This window comes from Stegostoma tigrinum, chromosome 45 (assembly GCF_030684315.1).
Source record: "Stegostoma tigrinum isolate sSteTig4 chromosome 45, sSteTig4.hap1, whole genome shotgun sequence".
NCBI lineage: Eukaryota > Metazoa > Chordata > Chondrichthyes > Orectolobiformes > Stegostomatidae > Stegostoma > Stegostoma tigrinum.
In genome coordinates, this window is record NC_081398.1 from 7991685 (window position 1) to 8011134 (window position 19450).

Sequence of the window (19450 nt, forward strand, 5' to 3'; positions counted from 1 at the left end):
TTATTTGAGTCTCTGGATTAACAGTCCAGCAATAATACCTCTAGGCCATCATCTACCAACCCCGGGCGCCCCTTCATAAGCCGGGGGTAAGCTGCTGCCTTGAAGCTCTGTGTGGTGTAGGGGCAGTTGCAGTGCTATTAGGGAAGGAGTTCCCCATGTCCTATCAGCACCCAAATACTCCCTCACCAACCCCCACCCCCCAAACACCCCACTATCTGCCCTAGTCACCTGTGAGCCCTACCCCTTTGTCCAATCAACCCCAACCAAATTGTGCCATCCCCCACATGACATTATCCTCTGCTTCTCTCTGCCCCTTCGCTATCTCCGCTCCTGTCGCCTTCAGCCCCTTCCTCTCTACTCCCGCCCCCTTCCCTCCCCTCACCATCTCCGCTCCCTACTTGTCCCTCAGCTGCCCTTTGTCCATCCCGCATTTCCCACCACTCTTATCCCCTCTGAGTTATGTGTGGGCAGCTTTATACCTAGTGTGTAACAAGTAACAGTGATTAGACAATTTTCAAGTGATTTGTCCTTTGCTGGCTGAGTTCTGGAGATGGCCTTGATTTTCACACTGATCTTGACTTCAAGGCGAAGATATCAGAAGCCAGTGAGAAAGTTAGAGGAGCAAATGGCCAGGCTGAGGCGGTTGCTGCAAATCTCCACCAGGATGCCGAGGCTCAGTATGTGGAGAAAAACAAGGAAACCCCCAAATCAGGTAACTGTGGTCATGTTGCAACTGCGTCGGACATTGGTGAGGCCCCTTTTGGAGTTCTGTGTACAATTCTGGTTACCCTTGTACAGGAAGGATGTTGTTAAACTTGATAGGTTGGAGAAAAGATTTACAAGGATGGCTGGAAGGTTTGAGGTAAAGGGAGAGGCTGAATAGGCAGGGGCTATTTTCCCTGGAGCTTCAGAGGCTGAGGGGAAGACCTTACAGGGGTTTATTAAATTATATAGGGAAGTGGACAGGCTGGGGGGAGTCCAAACCTAGAGGGCATAGGTTTAAGGTGAGAGGGCAAAGATTTAAAAGGGACCTGAGGGGCAACTTTATCACACCGAGGGTGGGGTATTTATGGAACGAGCTGCCAGATAGTGTTGACCTTCTTAAGTATCACTGGAGCTGCACTTATCCAGGTTTCAGATAGTTGACAGGCTTTGGAGAGTTAAGAGGTGTGTTACTCACTGCAGAATTCGCAGCACTTGACCTGTGCTTGGAGCAACAGCATTTAAATGACTGACTGAGTTCAATTTCTGGTCATTGGTAACTGCCAGAATGTTGACAGTGGGAATTTGGGGCTTGGCAATGCTGTTGAATGCCATGAGGGTGGTTCGATACCCTCATGTTGTCATTGTGTGACACAAATGTTAACTTGCCACTTTATCAGGCCAAGCTTGAATGTTATCCAGGTCTTGCCACATAAGGAAGTGAATTGTGCATCTGAAGAGATGTAAATGGTGCTGAACATTGTGTAAGGATCAGTGAAAATCCTCACATCTGATCCTGTGAAGGGAAGGTTATTGATGAAACAGCTGAAGATGGTCGCGTCTAGGACATTTCCCCAGAGCAATCCCTGCACTGATGTCCTTGGACAGACCCAAAGATCACGACCATCTTCCATTGTGCTAGGAATTACTCCAACCAGTGGCGTGTTTTGCCCCAACTCCCATTGACTTTAATTTTGCTGAGGCTCCTTGATGCCATACTCAGTTAAACCTTAAAGTCAAGACCATTTGTCAGTACCTCACCTCTAGAGCTCAGGGTCTCTTGTCCACATTTGGAACAAGACAGTAAAGTGGTCAGATGTTAAGTGGCTCTGCTGGAACCTAAGTTGAACAGCAGTGAGCTGGTTATTTCTGTTTAATTCTGTGACTCAGTAGCCCTGTTGACATCCCTTTCTGTCTCTTGCTAATGACCATGTGGTGGCACTTGGCCAGGTTGCTTGTGCCCTGCTTTTTGTATGTAGGGCATAGTTGGGTCCATACGAAGTGAAGTATCCAGTGCCTTCAGGCATTTCTTTGCATCACATTGAGTGGTTGAAGATTGACATCTATGGTGCAGTGGACCACAGGAGGGGATAAAGGTGGATCATCCACTTATTTTAGTAGCTGCAAAGTGTTGCAAGTGCTTCAGCTGGTTTTTTGCACATACGTGTGGTTGCCCAGTTATAGGAAGGGCATTATTAAGCTGGAGAGGGTTTAGAAGAGATTTACCAGGATGTTGCCAAGTATGGAAGGTTTGAGTTATAAGGAGAGGCTGGATAGGCTGGGACCTTTTTCACTGGCGCATGGGAGGTTGAGAGGCAACTTTATACAAGTTTATAAATTAGGAGGGGAATAGATAGATTTAATAGCAGTTTTCTTTTCCGTTGGATGGAGGATTTCAAGACTGGGGGCTCTATTTTTAAGGGGAGAGGAGAGAGATTTTAAAGAAGAGATGAGGGGCAAATTTTTTTACACAGGGTGGTCTGCATGTGGAATTAACCCTGAGGAAGTGGTGAATGTCGGCATAATTACAACGTTTAAAAGATATTTGGATAGGTATACAAATAGGAAATGTTTGGAGGGATATGGACCCAGGAGCAGGCAGGTGGGACTGGTTGGACTGAAAGGTCTGCTTCTGTGCTGTGTGACTGTGACTCTAGATGTCTGAACTAAACATGGTGCTGTCTTTTCCTCTGTCCCTCAAACAGCGTTACAGCTGATTGTGAGCAACCTGGATTCGTCAAAGAATTTTGCTGACCTGCAGATTGCTATTATCACGTTCTTCAAGGAGAGAAAGCTGTTGATCACATCCATTGGTGTGAAGAAGTCGAGGTAAGGAGGAGTGAAATCAGTTTGTCATTAGGACAGTGCCTGCTGCTGCACTGGGTTTCAATACCCAGTGAAATTATGGAGTGAGATTTTGAGGCCGAAGTGGCAGCCATCAAGCTTGGGCAGAGTGTTACCAGCTACGACACCGCTTGAAATGATAGAATCATAGAATCCCTACGGTGTGGAAATAGGCCCTTCGGCACAACAAATCCACACCAAACCTCAGAGCATCCCACCCAGATCTATCCCCCTATAATCCACCTGACCTACATATCCCTACAGGGCAATTTAGCACGGCCAATCCACCTAACCTGCACATCTTTGGACTGTGGGAGGAAACCCGTGCAGACTCTACACAGACAGTTGCCTGAGGCTAGAATCGAACCCAGGTCCCTGGTGCTGTGATGCAGCAGTGCTAACCACTGAGACACCGTGCCTCCAAACGTTTGTGGTTTTGTTTTCCGTCAGTGGGCGCGGCTCAGTTCTTGGTTGCCTGGGGCCCTGAGGCTGCTGCCGCCGCACTTCGTCAGATGGTGAGTCTTTTCTGTCTGTCAGGTCAAGTTTTGACCCCTTGCCCCTCATGTTAAGCATTATGCCCCCTCCCACTGCTACCAGGGCAGCTCTCAACTCCACCCTGTCCCAAGCCACTGGCCTACTATCACCGTCCCTCCTCCTGCACTGTCAGTGACCCGTTCTCATTCTCCAAATTTACATCCAGCCAGTCCCCAGCAGATCTGGGGTCACACTGAAGAAAGAAGTTTAGGAAACAGTGAGCTTAGTGTCTTCTGCTTCCCCCTTTAATTATGTTTTAATCAATCTGTTCAGGCTTGAACCTTGATCTCCTGGCCTAGAGGTAGGGGCATTATCACAGTGCCATGAGTTTCCATTTCAATCACACCTGTACAGCCCTTTGGCCCATTGTATCCATGTCAGTCATTGGACAGTGGTTGATTCTAATCCCATTTTTCAGCATATGGCCTGTAGCTTCATACGCTCTGGCAGTTCAAAGCTAATCTAGTAAGTTTTTTAAAATGTCTTGAAGGTACCTGCCCATTACCACCCTTTCAGGCAGTGAGGTCCAAATACCCACCATCCCCTGAGTGGAAAACTCCTTCCTCAAATCTCCTGTTCCTTACCTTCACACTGTGCCTCCTGGCTATTAACCCCCCCCCCACCACCCTGGGAAAAGCTTGGAACGGTACAGCACAGGAAGGGGCCCTTCAGCCCACGATGTTGTGCTGAACATGATGCCAAATTAAACTAATCCCTTCTGCCTGCCCTCGGTCCATATCTCTCCATTCCTTGCATATTCATGTGCTTATCTAAAAGTCTCTTAAATGCCCCAATCGTACCTCCTTCCATCATCATGCCTGGCAGCACATTCCAGACACCTACCACACTTTGTGTTAAAATAAAACTTGCCCCTCATGTCTCATTTGTACTTGCCCCCTCTTAAGTGCATACCCCTAGTTTTAGACATTTCAACTCTGGGAAAGATTCTGACTATCAACCCTATCTTTGCATGTCATTATTTTATAGACTTCAATTCTGCCCTCAGCCTCCGCTGCTCTAGAGGAAACAACCTGAGTTTTTCTAGCCTCTCCTTATTGTTCACACCCTCTCCTGCAGGCAGCATCCTGGTAAATCTCTTCTGCACTCTCTCCAAAGCTGCCACATCTTGCCTGTAATGTGGCGACCAGAATAGAGTGCAACACTCTAAGTGTGGCCTAACCAAAGTCTTTGAAAGCTGCAACATGACATCCCGACTCTTGTACTCAATTCCCCGACCAATAAAGGCAAGCATGCCTTCTTTACCACCCTCTCTACTTGAGTGGCCACTTTCAGGGAACTATGGACTTGAACCCCAAGATCAATCAATCCTGTCCTGCCATTAACTGTATATCTTTCCTTAACATTTGATCTCCCAAAGTACAGCATCTCACACTCACATATTAAACTCATCTGTCATTTCCCCATCCATACCTGCAACTGATCTATATCCTTTGACAACCTTCTACACTATGCACAACTCCACCCATCTATATATCATCTGCAAACTTATTAACCCACCCATCATCTACATTTTTATCTAAGTCATTTATATATATCACAAACAGCAGAGCCCCCAGTGTGGATGCCTGCGGAACACCACAAGTGACAGACCTCCAACCTGAAGAAGAGCCTTCCACCCTCTGCCTTCTATGAGCAAGCCAATTCTGAATTCATGCAGCTAAGCCACCACAGGTCTCATGCATCTTAATCTTTTGAATGAGCCCACTCTGAGGGACTTTGTCAAAAGCCTTACTAAAATCTATGGAGACAACATGCCATGCTCTACCCTCATTGATCATCTTTGTCACCTTCACGAAAACTTCAGTCAAGCTGGTAAGACATGACCTGCCCAGCACAAAGCCGTGATGACTGTCCCTCATTAGGCCATATTTTTCCAAATGGGCGTAAATCCTATCTCTAAGAATTCTCTCCAATAGCTTCCTAACCACCAATGTGAGACTCACTGGTCTGTAGTTTCCTGGATTATCCCTATTTCCGTCCTTGAACAGAGGAACAACATTAGCTACTCTCCAGTGCCTAACAAGGATGCAAAGATCTTGTTCAAGCAATCTCCTCTCTTGCCTCTCTTAGTAACCTGAGGTAGATTACATCAGGCTCTGGGGATTTATCCACCTTAACGCTCTTCAAGAGATCCAACACCACTTCTTTCTTGATCTCATAACGCTGTGACATATTAGCATGATCCACACAAATCTCGCTATTCTCCATTTCCTTCTCCTGGGTGAATACTGACGCAAAGTACTCATTTAGGATCTCACCTGCATTCTCTTATCCCAAGCATAAGTTCCCTCCTTTATCCTTAAGTGGCCCTACCTTCTCCTTAAGTTATCCTCTTTAATGTATATACAGAATGCCTTGGAATTCTTTTTAACCCGACTTGCCAAGACCATTTCATGGACCCTTCTTGTTGTTCTAATTTCCTGCTTGAGTTCCTTTCTGCTTTCTTTAATTCCTCATGGGTCCTGTCCGATTTTAGCTTCCTAAACCTTACACATGATCCATTCCCAGTCCACACTGTCTGTGCCCCTCATAACTTTGTGCACCTCAGTCAGAGAACCACACCAGCCAAGGCAACATCCTGCTGGATCTCTTCTGCACTTTCTCCAGTGCAGTCACATCCTTCCTACAGTGTGGCGACCAGAACTGTGCACAGTACTCTGGATGTGACCTAACTAATGATATCTATAGCTCCATCCTAATCTCCTTGCTCTTGATAACTGGAATTACAATTGATGGAGGAAATTGATGCACAATCAAAAGAGATCTTACATCAAAAGGAGTGAGATCAGCTTATATATTAGAACAAGGTTGATCGTAGCTAAGATGTGGTTTTGGTATGTTGCACTTAGCATCAGCAGCACCAGGGAAGAGAAAGAAAATGACTTACTTTTACAATAATTGCTTTTCAAGACCACAGGTGATTGCAGAGCATTTTTACAACCAGCTAAGTGCTTATGAAGTGTAGACATGATTGTAATGTATGAAATGTGATTGCTTGTGTACAAAATGTTTCCTGCAAATAACCAGATTCTCAACTTTAGGTGTAGGCTACAATGGCCACTCTTGACCAAGGCATGTGCAAAACTCTTTCTTCCGATAGGGCAACGTGGTAGCTCAGTAGTTAGCACTGCTGGGGACCCCTCACAGTGCTGGGGACTCGGGTTCGATTTCACCTTCGGGGACTGTTTGTATGAAGTTTGCACGTTCTCCCAGTGTCTGAATGGGTGCAGGTGCAAACACGTGCAGGTTAGTTGGATAGGCCACGGAAAATGTAGGATAACAAGAGTAGAGGATGGTGGGGGGTGGGTGTAGTTGGGTGTGATGGTCTCCCGAGGGTCAGTATGGACTCAGTGGGCCAAATGGCTTGCTTCTACAGTGTAGGGGTCCTATGATTCTACAGTAGGTCGGGTTTTATCTCTGACATCCACCTGAGGAAGCAGAGAGGGCTGCAGTTCAAGGCCTCAGCCAAGAAACTTCCTCCATCGCTGCACTGGCCTGGATTATCAGCTCAAGTCTCCAGAGTGGATCTGAAGCCCTGACCTCCGAATTCTGAGGCATGATGCTGCTGCCACCAAAGCCGCATTTGATGCGTTCTGTGACAAATAGTCCGTGGTCCATGTGATGCCTGGGACAGGACTGATTTTTCCATCAGATGAGAATAAGGTCGAGAAACAGCCAAAATTCTGATATTTGAAAAATGGTATTATAATGTTTTTGTTGATTCTCATCTTCTGCCGTACCATAATGAATTCTTCTCTGTCTCCCTATCCCAAACTCTTGTGTCTTTCCTCTCTTCCCTGCACCTCAGAAAACGTGGCTTTGTAACCTTCCAGTCTGGAAAGGACACCAGCCGAGCACTGAAATACAATGGGGAAGATTTGCTGGGCCATGCCCTGCGGATACGCAGACCCCCGCAGATTCCAAAGCCGGTAGCAAGTAAGTTCAAAAGTTTTAGTCAATGTTCAATCCTTGCACTCTTCCCGCAATCGAGCTTGTTCGATTGTTTGACATGTGGAATGTTTTCTTTTAAAAGTTGTCAAGGGTAGAAAACGAAAGCTTAAGGACGCTGATGGGGAGGCCTCGATTCTGTGCCCGGCAAAGAAGAGCAACATTCAGAAAACAAGTACGTATGTGGCGTCTTTACAGCAGCATTCGAGACCCACGGTTGAATGTGCCAACGAATTTGGTGACGAGAGGGACAGAGCAGCTAGTTCTCTTAGATCTTGGGGTCCCTTGAAGCTGACTAGTAACTGACTAGTCTCCGAGCCTCAGTGTTGTGGGTTTGGATCCCACCTGGTGGACCTGAGCACAGAACTTGGGGGGACAGTTACAGTGTAATACAGAAAGGAGTGCTGTGCTGCTGGAGGTGCTGTCTTTCAGTCAAGACATTGCCAGTTCAGGCAGACGTGTGAGATCCCATGACACAATGTGACCACATTTGTGTCTGAACCAGTATCTGAAAGCAGCTTGCAGTATGTGAGTTGGCTGCTGGGTTTTGATTCGAATACTCCAGAAGTTCACTCAGTCTAGTCTGCTGCATTCGCTGCTCACAATGTGGTTTCCTGTACTTTGGGGAACTGAATTGTAGACTGGGTGACCGCTTCGCAAAACACCCGAGTTCTGATCTCAAAGACGACCCTGAGCTTCCAGTTGCCTGCCACTTCAGCACACCACTGGCCAACATCTCTTTCTCAGGCCTGCTGCCATTTCCCAGCGAAGCTCAGCCAAAGTTGGAAAAACAACACCTCATTCTGCTTGGGAACTCTGCAGCCTTCTGGACTCGACACTGAGTTCAACAACTTTTGGGGCTTGCACTCTCCTGTGTTTTTACCCCCAACCCATACACACCAAGCCTTGTTCTCACAGGGTTTGCTATTACACGCAATCCGTTGTTAGCCACTAACGGCCCTCATTAGCAGCCATCCACTCTCCTAGCCAGATCATTATCCACTCCTTTGTCTGTCCAGCTGTTCTTCTCTCTCTTTGGGCTCTATCCCTACCTATTAACTCTGAATTCTCCGGTGTTGCCTGGCCTGCTGAACTTTTCCAGCAATTTCTGTTTTTGTTTCAAAAGCATGACACCAACTAAAAACTGCTTTGTAGCTGAGAATTTTACAGCCGCTGTGTAAATTTGTATGAAGGCCGCCAGAGCTACAGAGAAGTGGCAGAGGGTGGGACTGGCTGAGTTGCCGTTGTAGAAAGCTGCTACAGACGGGAGGAGCTGAGTGGCCTCCTGCTGTGCCATAACCGTGCTGTGATTCGGCAAGTCTTTTTGCTCTATACTGGAGTGTGTTCCACTGTTACTCAGCTCTTCACTTTTTGTTCTCCAAAAGCCGCATTGACTAAGAAAAACAAGCAGGAGCCAGTGTCTCTGATAAAAAGAAGGAAGAAAAAGCGAAAACAAAGTACGTACACGTCATTTATTCCTGAAGCCAATCTGTACTTTTCTTGCCCTCTTTCTACTGAACTCATCACTCCCCAGCAAACACCCAGAATGCACTCTGGTTCTGGCTCAGAAAATGGCCAACACTTGTCAGTGTATCTTGTGCTACAGGCCCATGCACACCAAGAAGACAGTGAAAACACTGTCAAACTGGCTGAGCCATCAATACTTGGAAGGAAGCCATTCAGCCCATCATGCCAACTCGTGGTACAGCTGTGTCAATTGAGAGTGTATATCTGCATGCTCTGGTTGTGATTTAGGAGCAGCAGATGCGAGCTGGGAAAAGATTGGGGCACCAGTTCTTTTAGGGTATTGTGGAGTAATGGTAGTTCCCCTTCTTCTGGACCAGACGGCCCAGGTTCAAGCCCTAGCTGCCCTGGAGGTATACCATAACTTGTCTGAATTCCTGTGGGAAGGCCATAGTCATTCTTCATCCTTCATGCTCCCTGCCAGGATTAAGGTAAGGCAGACCTCTCCCACTCCACCTGAAATTCTCAGGTTAGGGTTAGAAGTCTAAATTAGCTGCTGGTTCACCTCGGCAGGGCTTGCCAGCAACCCAAGAATGAAAAGTTGACAATTCATTGTTCCAAAAATAACCCTGCACCAGATTCAAATCCCAAATTGGATCAAGTTTACAGGTTGGAGGTAAGAGTGAACGTACAGTACAATTGGCCTCTGTGTCCCAAGGCTAGCATTTTAGCTTGGCTTTGAACTCTTGAGGACTGACCAGTGGTATTCCTCTTGCTAGCATGACCTGTGGGTATGGATGGGAGGGGTAGACAAAGGCGGGCTCTCGTGTAGGACCAGGGGATTTATTATTGCCACTAATTGCACATTTATTCATCAAAAAGCTGAAAAAACAGAGGAGGTGGAAACATCTGCATGTCAGAAGATGAAGAAAAGACATCAGGAGATAAGTGTGTAAATTGACACTTGCAGATGTTTTGCTGATACGGTCTCTCAGTGGTTAGCATTGCTGCCTCACAGCATCAGGGACCAGGATTCAGTTCCCTTGGGATCTGTGGAGTTTGCAAGTTCTCCCTGTGTCTGCATGGGTTTCCTCCCACAATCTAAGGATGTGCAGGTTAGATGGATTGGCCATGCTGAATTGTCCATTGTGTCCAGGTATATTCGAGCCAGGTGGATTAGCCATAGGAAATGCAGAGTTACAGGGATAGGCTAAGGGGATATGTCTGGTTGAGATGCTCCTTGGACGATCGATGGGCTAAATGGCCTGTTTCCAAACTGTAAGGATTTATGATTATATAAGTCATAGGAGCAAAAGTTAGCTATCTGCCTATTGGATCTGCTTTGTCACCAGTGAGATCATGGTTGATCTCATAATCTTCAACTTCACTTCACTGACTTCTCCTCCATAACCCTTGGTATCCTTACTGATAATTTGTCTGTTTTAGTTTGAATATACTTAATGACCGAACTGTGAGAGCCGTTTGTGATGACATATTTCCCAGACTGACTATCCTCTGAGAAGAAATTTGTCCTCATTTCTGTCCCAACTGGGAGACCCTACTCTGAGATGATGCCCCCCCGGTCCTAGACTCTCCCACAAGGAGTTGTAACCTCTCAGCATCTACCCAGCCAAGTCCCCTAAATACCTTGTATATTTTAACAGCTTTGCCTCTCATTCTTCTAAACTCCAATGAGTACAGGCCAATCTACTCAACCTTTCCTCAACAAGACAGTCCATCCAGACCTGGTATCAGCGAAGTGAAACTTCTCTGAACTGTCTCCAAGGACAGTCTATCTCTCCTTACATAAGGAGCCCAAAACAGTTCACTGCATTCCAGATGTGATCTAATTAGTGTGTTGTATAGTTTTAGCAAGATATTCCTGTTTTTATATTCTGTTCCCTTTGAACAGAAGCCTACATTCCATTTGCCTTGCCTCTCACCTGCTGAACTTAAGTATAGTAGCTTTATTCATACTAGCTTGATTCATGCAAAATACCTCTGTGCTGTAGCTTTCTGCAGACTTTCTCCATTTAAATAATATTCAGCTATTATATTCATCCTGTCCAAGGGCATAACCTGACATTTTCCACATCGTACTCCATTTGCCAAACTTTCGTCTACTAGCTTAACCTGTTTGTACCCCTCGGGAGACTGAGTGTCATTGTCATCACTTGCCTTCCCAGCCACCCTATTCACAAAATTCTGAAATCCGAATGCTTGTACTTAAGAGCAGCGAGTAACGTTAAAGATTTGAAATCTGCGCAGTTACAAGGGGCCACTTTATACTGTACTGCATTGTGTTTCGACTTGTGTACGAGTTGACTTGGGAACGGGCTCAAGAACGGAACCCATTTACAACCAGAGGGCTGCCCATATTTTTCTGTCACCTGCTAACTTGGCTATGGTACATTCACTGTACTGAATGTAGACACCATTGGAACAAGCTGCATGCATGTTACAATTCTCAGGTCAATAACTCTCCACGCTGCCAACTTCAGATATGCAAAGCGAAAGCTGATTTCATCAGACTGGAAACAGAGTGAGAGCGCGCGTTTGCCGCAGCTTCACATGTACATTTCCAGTCATATTTCCCACTCGGTTTTACTCTTGTAAGCTGCCATGGTGTAGTTGAAGACTCTAGCTAGCAGGTGACTCTCTAGAGCCAGTTTCTCGGCCCTCCCATCCCAACTGCATTGATAGGGTCAAAGGGCAAGAAAGTAATGTTGGTTCTTCGTAGGACACCAGTTTGGCCTCATTTGGAGGGTTATACCCAATTCTGGGAGCCTGGGGACTCCAGGAAGGATGTGTCAGCAGTGAAGGGACTAGAGAGGAGATGTATGAGAATGATTCCCGGGTGAGGACTTTGGGACTGTCATCCTCAGAGAAGCGAAGTCTGAGAAGAGATTTGACAAAAGTATTCAAAATTGCAACATAGCTGGACGGTGTAAAAAGGGAAAAAAAAATTTCCACTCACAAAAACGATCAACAACAAGAGGGCCACACATTTGAAGGAGTTGGTGAAAGAAGCAAGAATGATATGAGAAGAATCTTTCTCGCGGTGAGGGATTAGGGCCTGAAATACGCTATCTGAGAGTATGGTGTGGGCACTGTCCATCGAGGCTCTAAAACAGGAGTGAGATATTTATCTGAAAAGGAACAATGGCCCAGGTGAGATGCTCTATTCAGGAGTCAGTGCAGGCATGATGGACTGAATGGCCTAGTTCTACAATGAAACAATTCTCATACTGTCATTATTTGTGTATATAGCTCATCTATATTGTGTATACAGTTCACGACATCTTGAGTAGGACTAATGCGCATTGTTCATGTCATCATGTCACCAGGTTTCAATATGTAAATATTCATGCCACACAAATGCCAGGCACTGGCCATCAACAGTAACAGACAATCTAACTACCGTCCCTTGATATTCAATGGTTTTACCGTAGTGAATCCTCCCCCTCCCCCCCCCACCCCCCACAAAGTATCAATGTCCTGAGGGTTATCATTGATCAGAAACTCAACAGGACTCACCACATAAATGCAGTGGCTACAAGAACAGATCAGAGGCTAGGAATCCTGCAGCAAGTAACTCACCTCCTGACTCCCCACTTGCCTGGATGGGGGCAGAGCCAACAACATTCGTGAAGCTTGACACCATCCAGAACAAAACAGCCCCCGCTTTATTGGCACCACATTCATGAATATCCGCACAGCACACCACCAACCCGTCTCCCCCCCCCCCCCCCGCCCCCCGCCCAACCACTGATGCTCAGGAGCAGCAGTGTGAACCATCTGCAAGATGCACTTCCGAAATTTGCCAAAGATCCTCTGACAGCGCGTTCCAAACTCAAGACCACTTCCATCTCAAAGGACAGGGGCAGCAGATGCATAGGAGCACCACCACCTTCAAGTTCCCCTTCGAGCCTCCCTCACTGTTGCTGGGTCAAAAAAGGGAATTCTCTCCCTAAGGGCATTGTGGGCTGCAACGGTTCAAGGAAGCAGCTCACCACCACCTTCCACAGGGTAACTAGGGACGGGCATTTAATGCTGGCCAACCTGCGACACCCACATCCCACAAATTAATTTTTAAAAAATTGTCCTGTAGAACACCTTTGCCCTCTTCAAATTAGTAACTGAAGGGTCTTTAATATCTACCTAAGTGGGACCTTGGTGTAACAATTTAGCTAAAAGCCAGCATTTTCAAAACCGCAACACTCCCTCAATACTGCCACCAGCACTGTCAGCCTGAATATTTGTGTGGGACCAGAGCCGTTCAAATGAGCATGATGACTTGTCAGATGGTTATTTGAACAGGAAGACTGTTCTGGATTGCGGAGAAAAGGCCGGAAAACGGCACTGACACTATCATTGGAATTTGTTTAGTTTCTTCCTCGGAAGCTGCTTCGACTGAGCCAAGTGGAGAAGTTGTGGAAGGCACCACTGAAGCCTCGCTTCGCCAGCTGAAGAAACGGAAACGCAGAATATCCACCGGTAAGTCGATAAACCTTCTTGTGATTCGATACTGCCTCTGGCTGAGCCTCTTCAGACAGAGCGCTGGCTATCTTGCTAGGCAGGTCTCCAAGCTCAGTCAGTCAATTCGTTGCCCTTAGGGAGACGTGTCACAGAATCATCGACATGTATAGCACAGAAACAGACGCTTCGGCCCAACTTGTCATGCCGACCAGATACCCTAAATGGATCTAGTCCCATTTGTCAGCTTTTGGTCCATATCCCTGTAAACCTACCTATTCGTGGACCTATCCTGATGCCTTTGAAATGTTGTAATTGTACCACATCTACCACTTCCTCTGGCAGCTCGTTCCATAGAGGCACCACCCTCTGTGTGAAAACATTGTCCCATAGGTCCCTTTAATATCTTTACCCTCTCACCTATGCCCTCTAGTTTTGGACTCCCTTACGCTGGGGACAAAAAACTCTTGGCTATTCACCCGTCTATGCCCCTCAAGAATTTGAACACCGGTTTAACATCACCCCTCAGCCTCTGACACTCCAGGGAAAATAGCCCCAGCCTAATCAGCCTCTCCCTGCAGCTCAGATTGTCCAACCTTGGCAACATCCCTGTAACTCTTTCCTGAACCCTACCAAGTTTTGCAACATCTTTCCTACAGCAGGGAGACCAGAATTATATGCAGAATTTCAAAAGTGCCCTCACCAGTGTCACGTTAGAGAAAACATAATCATAGATTAGTACAGGATAGAAGATGGCTGTTCAGTCCATTGATTCAGCCTTGACTCTATCGAACTCCAACCCAGATTATAGCACTCCCCTTTTCCCATGTCCCTGTAACATATCTTCTTTAAAATAGTTATCCAATTCCCTTTGAACGTTGCTATTGAATCTCTCTTCACAGCTCTACCAGCTGGATCATTCCAAATCTCATCTGCTCAGTGCATTACAAAGTTTTGCCTCCCATCACTTCTATCTCTTTTCAGATCCACTTACACTTGGTACTCTGGTTATCGCCCTTCAGTCAGTGCAAAGTTTCTTCTAATTTTTATCCGTTAACATATACTCTTCGCCTTCTCCCCAATCTAAGCAAGATACCCTCCGAACCCCAGCTTTAGTGTGTTAACACAGTGTGGAGCTGGAGGAACATGGCAGATCAGGCAGTATCCGAGGAGCAGGCCATTTCAGGTGGGGACCCTTCATCAGGACTGTTGTTGAAGGGTCCTGACCTGAAATATTGACATTCCTGCTCCTCTGAAGCTGCCTGACCTGCTGTGTTCCTCCAGTTCCACACTATATTGACTCTGACTTCAGCATCTGCAGTTCCTGCTATCTACTTTAATGTGTTGCGTCTTTATTTTTCAGCGCATTGAGTACAGGACATTGGTTAGGCCACTTTTGGAACAGTGTGTTCATTCTGGTCTCCCTGCTATAGGAACGATGTTGTTGAACTTGACAGGGTTCAGGAAAGATTTACAAGGATGCTACCAGGGTTGGAGGGTTTGAGCTACATGGAGAGGCTGAATAGGCTGGGGCTATTTTCCCTGGAGCGTCGGAGGCTGCGGGGTGATGTTATGCTGGTGTTTAAAATCACGGATGGGGTGAATAGCCAAGGTCTTTCCCAAGGTAGGGGAATCCAAAATTAGGGAGCATAGATTTAAGGTGAGAAAGAGAAGATTTAAAAGGGAGGCAAAGGACAACATTTTCATCCAGAGGGTGGTGCGTGTATGGAATGAGTTGCCAGAGGGAAGTGGTACGGGCTGGTACAACAACAACATTTAAAAGGCATCTGGATGGATACACGAATAGGACTGATTTAGAGGGATATGGGCCAAAGGCTGGCCAGTAGCACTGGATGAAATTAGGATATCATGGATATGTTGGACCAAAGGATCTATTTCCATGCCGTACAACTCTACGACTATGTATAATTGCTCATCCCTGGTGACGGTCTCCTGAATCTCCTCTGCACCCTCTCCAAAGCCTCCACTACAAAGTTTTGCCTCTCATCGTTTCTGGCAGTTTCCAAATCCGCTTAAAGTTGCCTTAGCAATAGTGGTGTGCACCTTGTGCACACAGCCTTGACCAGGATAGTTCGGCACCAAAGGAGGCCATTCAGCCCATCGTGTCTGTGCGGGTGAGCCACTTCATTGCTTTTAATTACGCCAGATTCCTGGCAGTTTTATTTTCTTAAACTGGCGTGAAGGAAACTGGGTAACAGACTGGCTCAGTGATTAGTGCTGCTGCCTCACAGTGTCAGGGCCCCGGGTTCGCTTCCAGCGTTGGGCACCGGTCTGTGTGGAGTTTGCATATTCTCCGCGCGTCTGCGTGCGTTTCCTCCGGGTGCTCCGGTTTCCTCCCACAGTCCAAAGATGTGCAGGTTAAGGTAGATTGGCCGTGCTAAATTGCCCCACGGTGTTCAGGGATGTGGATTAGCCATGGGAAATGCAGGGTTACAGGCATAGGATAAGGCGGGGAGGGGTCTGGATAGGATGCTCTTCAGGTCGGTGTGGACCTGATGGACTGAATGACCTGCTTCAGCATTGTAGGGATACTGTGAAAGTTATAGGATGAACCCTTAAAAGATTTGAAAAAGGCACAAACAGAACTGAAGGGGCCAGGTGGGAGATTTTTACCAGATGCAGAATGAGGCAGTGAGAAGCCAGGACTAGTGACAAAAGTTGGGTGGAAGTGCAGGAAGAGGCACCAGTACTGTGGGCTAGAGTGCACCTTACTGAGCGCAGCTATTGTCACAAAACCCATTGCTTCGTTCTCAAAAAGCAGCTTTAAGTGCGGAAAGCAAAGGTGACAAGCTGGAGGACAAGCTGTTGACGAAGGAAAAGAAGAAAAGTACCGCGAAAGGTAAGTAAATAGTTTATTCCTGCTCAGTCTCTTTATCACCATGACTTGAAATAATGCTGGCCATGCCCTTACTGTGTCACTGGGTCAAAAGCCTGGAACTCCCTCCAACAGCATTTTGGGATCCATACAAATTTCAACACCTCATTACGACAACGCACCAGAAGATTTTTAAGGCTAATCATGAGATGGGCAAGACGAGCGATACCCACATGCTCGGGACGAATCCCAAGAAACACCAGGAGGAAGTGTGACATTAGCTAGGCCAGCATTTATAGCTCATCGTTACATGCCTTTCAGATGATGGCTTCGACTGCCAAAGTCCATGTGATATAGATACACCTACAGTATTATTAGGGAGGCAGCTCTAGGATTTTTTTCTATTCGTTTGCGGGATGTGGACGTCACTGGCTGGCCAGCATTTATTGCCCATCCCTTGATGCCCTTGAAGAGACTTTGTAGCAATTGGTACAACTGAATGGCTCGCTGGACCATTTCAGAGGGTCGATGTTAGTGTGTTTGCCAAGCTGGGAGGTTTGATAGCAGACGTTTTGTCTCCTTACTAGGTGATAGCCTCATTGCTGTGGTGCCTCCTGTGAAGCGCTGTTGTCTTGTGCCAGTTTGAATTCATATGGACAGGTTTTGCTGCTTCCAGTAGGTGCCAGTTCTGGTCGTACATTATAATGGTCGGTGTAACGGGTCTAATTCAATGTGTTTGTGTATGAAGTCCGCAGACGAATGCCAAGCTTCCAAGAATTCCCTGGCTGTCCTCTGTTTGGCTTGTCCTATGATAGTAGGTTGTCCGAGGTGAAAATATGGTTTTTCTGGTCTGTGTGTATTGAAACCAAGGACATTTGGTTGTGTTGTTTAGTTGCTACCACTATAACACACAGCTGGAGCTGGCACCTACTGGAAACCAGACCATATAAATTTGAACTGGCACAGGGCGATAACCTGTCACAGGAGGCTCCACACCACTGAGGATGTCACCTAGTAAGAGGACGAAACGTCAGCTGTCAAACCTCCCAGCTCCATGAACACACCGACATCTACAACCAGCACCCGAGCTACAAATCTTCACTCAAACCCTCAACATTTCAGAGGGCAATTGCAAGTCAAATCACATTTGCTGTGGGCCTGGAGTCATGTGTTTCCAGACCAGGTGAGGATGGCAGTTTCCTTCCCTGAAGGGCGTTAGTGAACCGGATGGGATTTTCCAACAATCGACAATGGTCTCGTGGCGTTCAGCAGATTTTTTTATTGAATTCAGATTCCACCATCTGCCGTGACGGGATTCCAGCCCGGGTCCCAGAACATTTACTGAGTTTCTGGAATAATAACTAGCGATAATACCAGTAAACCATCCCTGTTTGACCCAGCAACAGTGGAGGAAGAGCTGATGTAGTCAGCATGATGGTAGCTTGGAGAGTGGCCCTGTCAGACCCATTCCGTTGTTGCTGTCTGCACAGTCCTGCAAGTTCATTATTTTCAAGTGCCCGTCCAATTTCCTTTTGAAGACATTGTGTCTGCCTCCACCCAGCCCCCTGGATGTTGAGTTCCAGCTTAATACCATTTGCTGCATGGGGAGAGAGAAAACATTACCAAGCTTCCTACAAAAAAAGTAAATAAGAGCAGGAGCAGGCCATTTGCCATGACAGTAGCTGCTCATCCAGTTCAGTCCCCTGTTCTGACTTTCACCCCATATCTTTCCATCCTAACAACTTTGAAAACATTCAGTGTTTTGGCCTCGGCCACTTTCTGTGGAAGAGAATTCCACTCCTGGTTCTTGACTCCCCGGTCATCAGGAACAAACCCAGATAATACCAAATACCAAATCAATATCAATATGTCCTTTCCCCCTTTTGATATCCTTTCTAAGGTACTGGGCTCAGAATTGAGACAACGTACTCTCTGTGGATTAGCCAGCAGGCTTTGTACTCCATTACTTTTGTAAAAGCTGGGATCACAAGTGCTTTTTTTTAATGGCCTCATCAACTTGCAGTATCTGACTGAGAAAAAGGGAGAATTATAGGAGAGGGATTTGACTGGATCCCAATTGTCAGAATGTGGGGGCCTCTGACATTGCTCACTGCCTGACTGCTCAGTTACACTACTATCAAACCCTTTTCTTTTTTCCTGAAAAGCTGCTTTTTGTGAAGGAACAGAAGGGAATGCTGCTTCTCTGCCTCAGAAGAAGAAAAAGAAGAAAAGTCAGCAGCAAGGTGAGAAAGTGCTTTTCAAAACTTGAAATCGGGTCTGCTTCCGCCTTTTCATTGACTTCTATTGTCCCCAGGTCCATGTGATATAGATACACCTACAGTATTATTAGGGAGGCAGCTCAGTGGCACAATGATTAGCACTGCTGCCTCACAGCACCAGAGACCCAGGTTCAGTTCCACCCTCTGGCAACTACCTGTGTGGAGTTTGTACATTCTCCCCATTTCTGCATGGAATTTCCTCCCGGTGCTCCAGTTTCACCCTGCAGTCCAAAGACATGCAGGTTAGGGTGGGTTGGCCATGCTCAATTTCCCAGTAGTGTGCCAGGGATGTGTAGTTTAGGTGGATTAGCTGTGGGAATTTCAGGGTTACAGGGATAGGATGGGGAGGTGGGATGGTGACGCAATGAGCTGAATGGCCACCTCCCACACTGTGAGGATTCTATGATGAAGGATCTAGATGGGGAATCAAGACATTACTGAGGGAGAGCTGCACTGTCAGAGCTGCTGCGTATTGGGTGAGACTGAACCAAGGGCTTCATCTGTCCCCAACATGTGGATGTAAAGATCCTTTGGTACTATTTCAAAGAAGAGCAGATGATTGCTTGCTAGCATCCTGGTCCAATGGCTATCCCTGGATCCAACAGCCAGAAGCAGACCTTTTGGTTAATAACACTTTGGTATTTATAGCTCAAATACCGCAATAGTGACCACCCTTAAAAATTACATTACAACTGCAAACCACTTTGGGACATCACTGAAAGGGACCATATAAAGATAACCCTTTCCTTTTAAATAATCAAGTTAAGTGGCTCGGTGGTTAGCACTGCTGCCTCACAGCACCAGGGACCTGGGTTCAATTCCACCTGCGGGTGACTTTCTCTGTAGAGTTTACATGTTCTCCCCATGTCTGTGTGGGTTTCTTCCCACAGTCCAAAGATGTGCGGGCTGGGTGAAATGACCATGCTAAATTGCCCCATCATGTTCTGGGATGTGTAGATTAGGTGGGTTACAAGGGGATGGGTCTGGGTGGGATATTCTGAGATTTGGTGTGGACTTGTTGGGCTGAAGGGCCTGTTTCTACACTGTAGGGATTCTATGATTCCAA

General features: G+C 46.6%; 1 protein-coding gene across 9 annotated transcripts in view; it reads left to right on the forward strand.

Annotated features, from left to right (window-relative positions):
- Window positions 1-19450, forward strand: part of LOC125448823 (uncharacterized) — an 89658-nt gene that overhangs the window by 47138 nt on the left and 23070 nt on the right. For 6 of the 9 annotated variants that reach the window (XM_048524378.2, XM_048524381.2, XM_048524382.2 and 3 more), the window contains 8 exons: window positions 586-712; window positions 2688-2811; window positions 7190-7317; window positions 7415-7504; window positions 8715-8786; window positions 13183-13290; window positions 16049-16129; window positions 18271-18348. In XM_048524378.2, coding sequence (XP_048380335.2) covers window positions 586-712; window positions 2688-2811; window positions 7190-7317; window positions 7415-7504; window positions 8715-8786; window positions 13183-13290; window positions 16049-16129; window positions 18271-18348 — 808 coding nt within the window. The remainder of the gene's footprint in view (window positions 1-585; window positions 713-2687; window positions 2812-7189; window positions 7318-7414; window positions 7505-8714; window positions 8787-13182; window positions 13291-16048; window positions 16130-18270; window positions 18349-19450) is intronic. The other 3 variants (XM_048524379.2, XM_048524384.2, XM_048524385.2) reach the window with 3 other exon arrangements.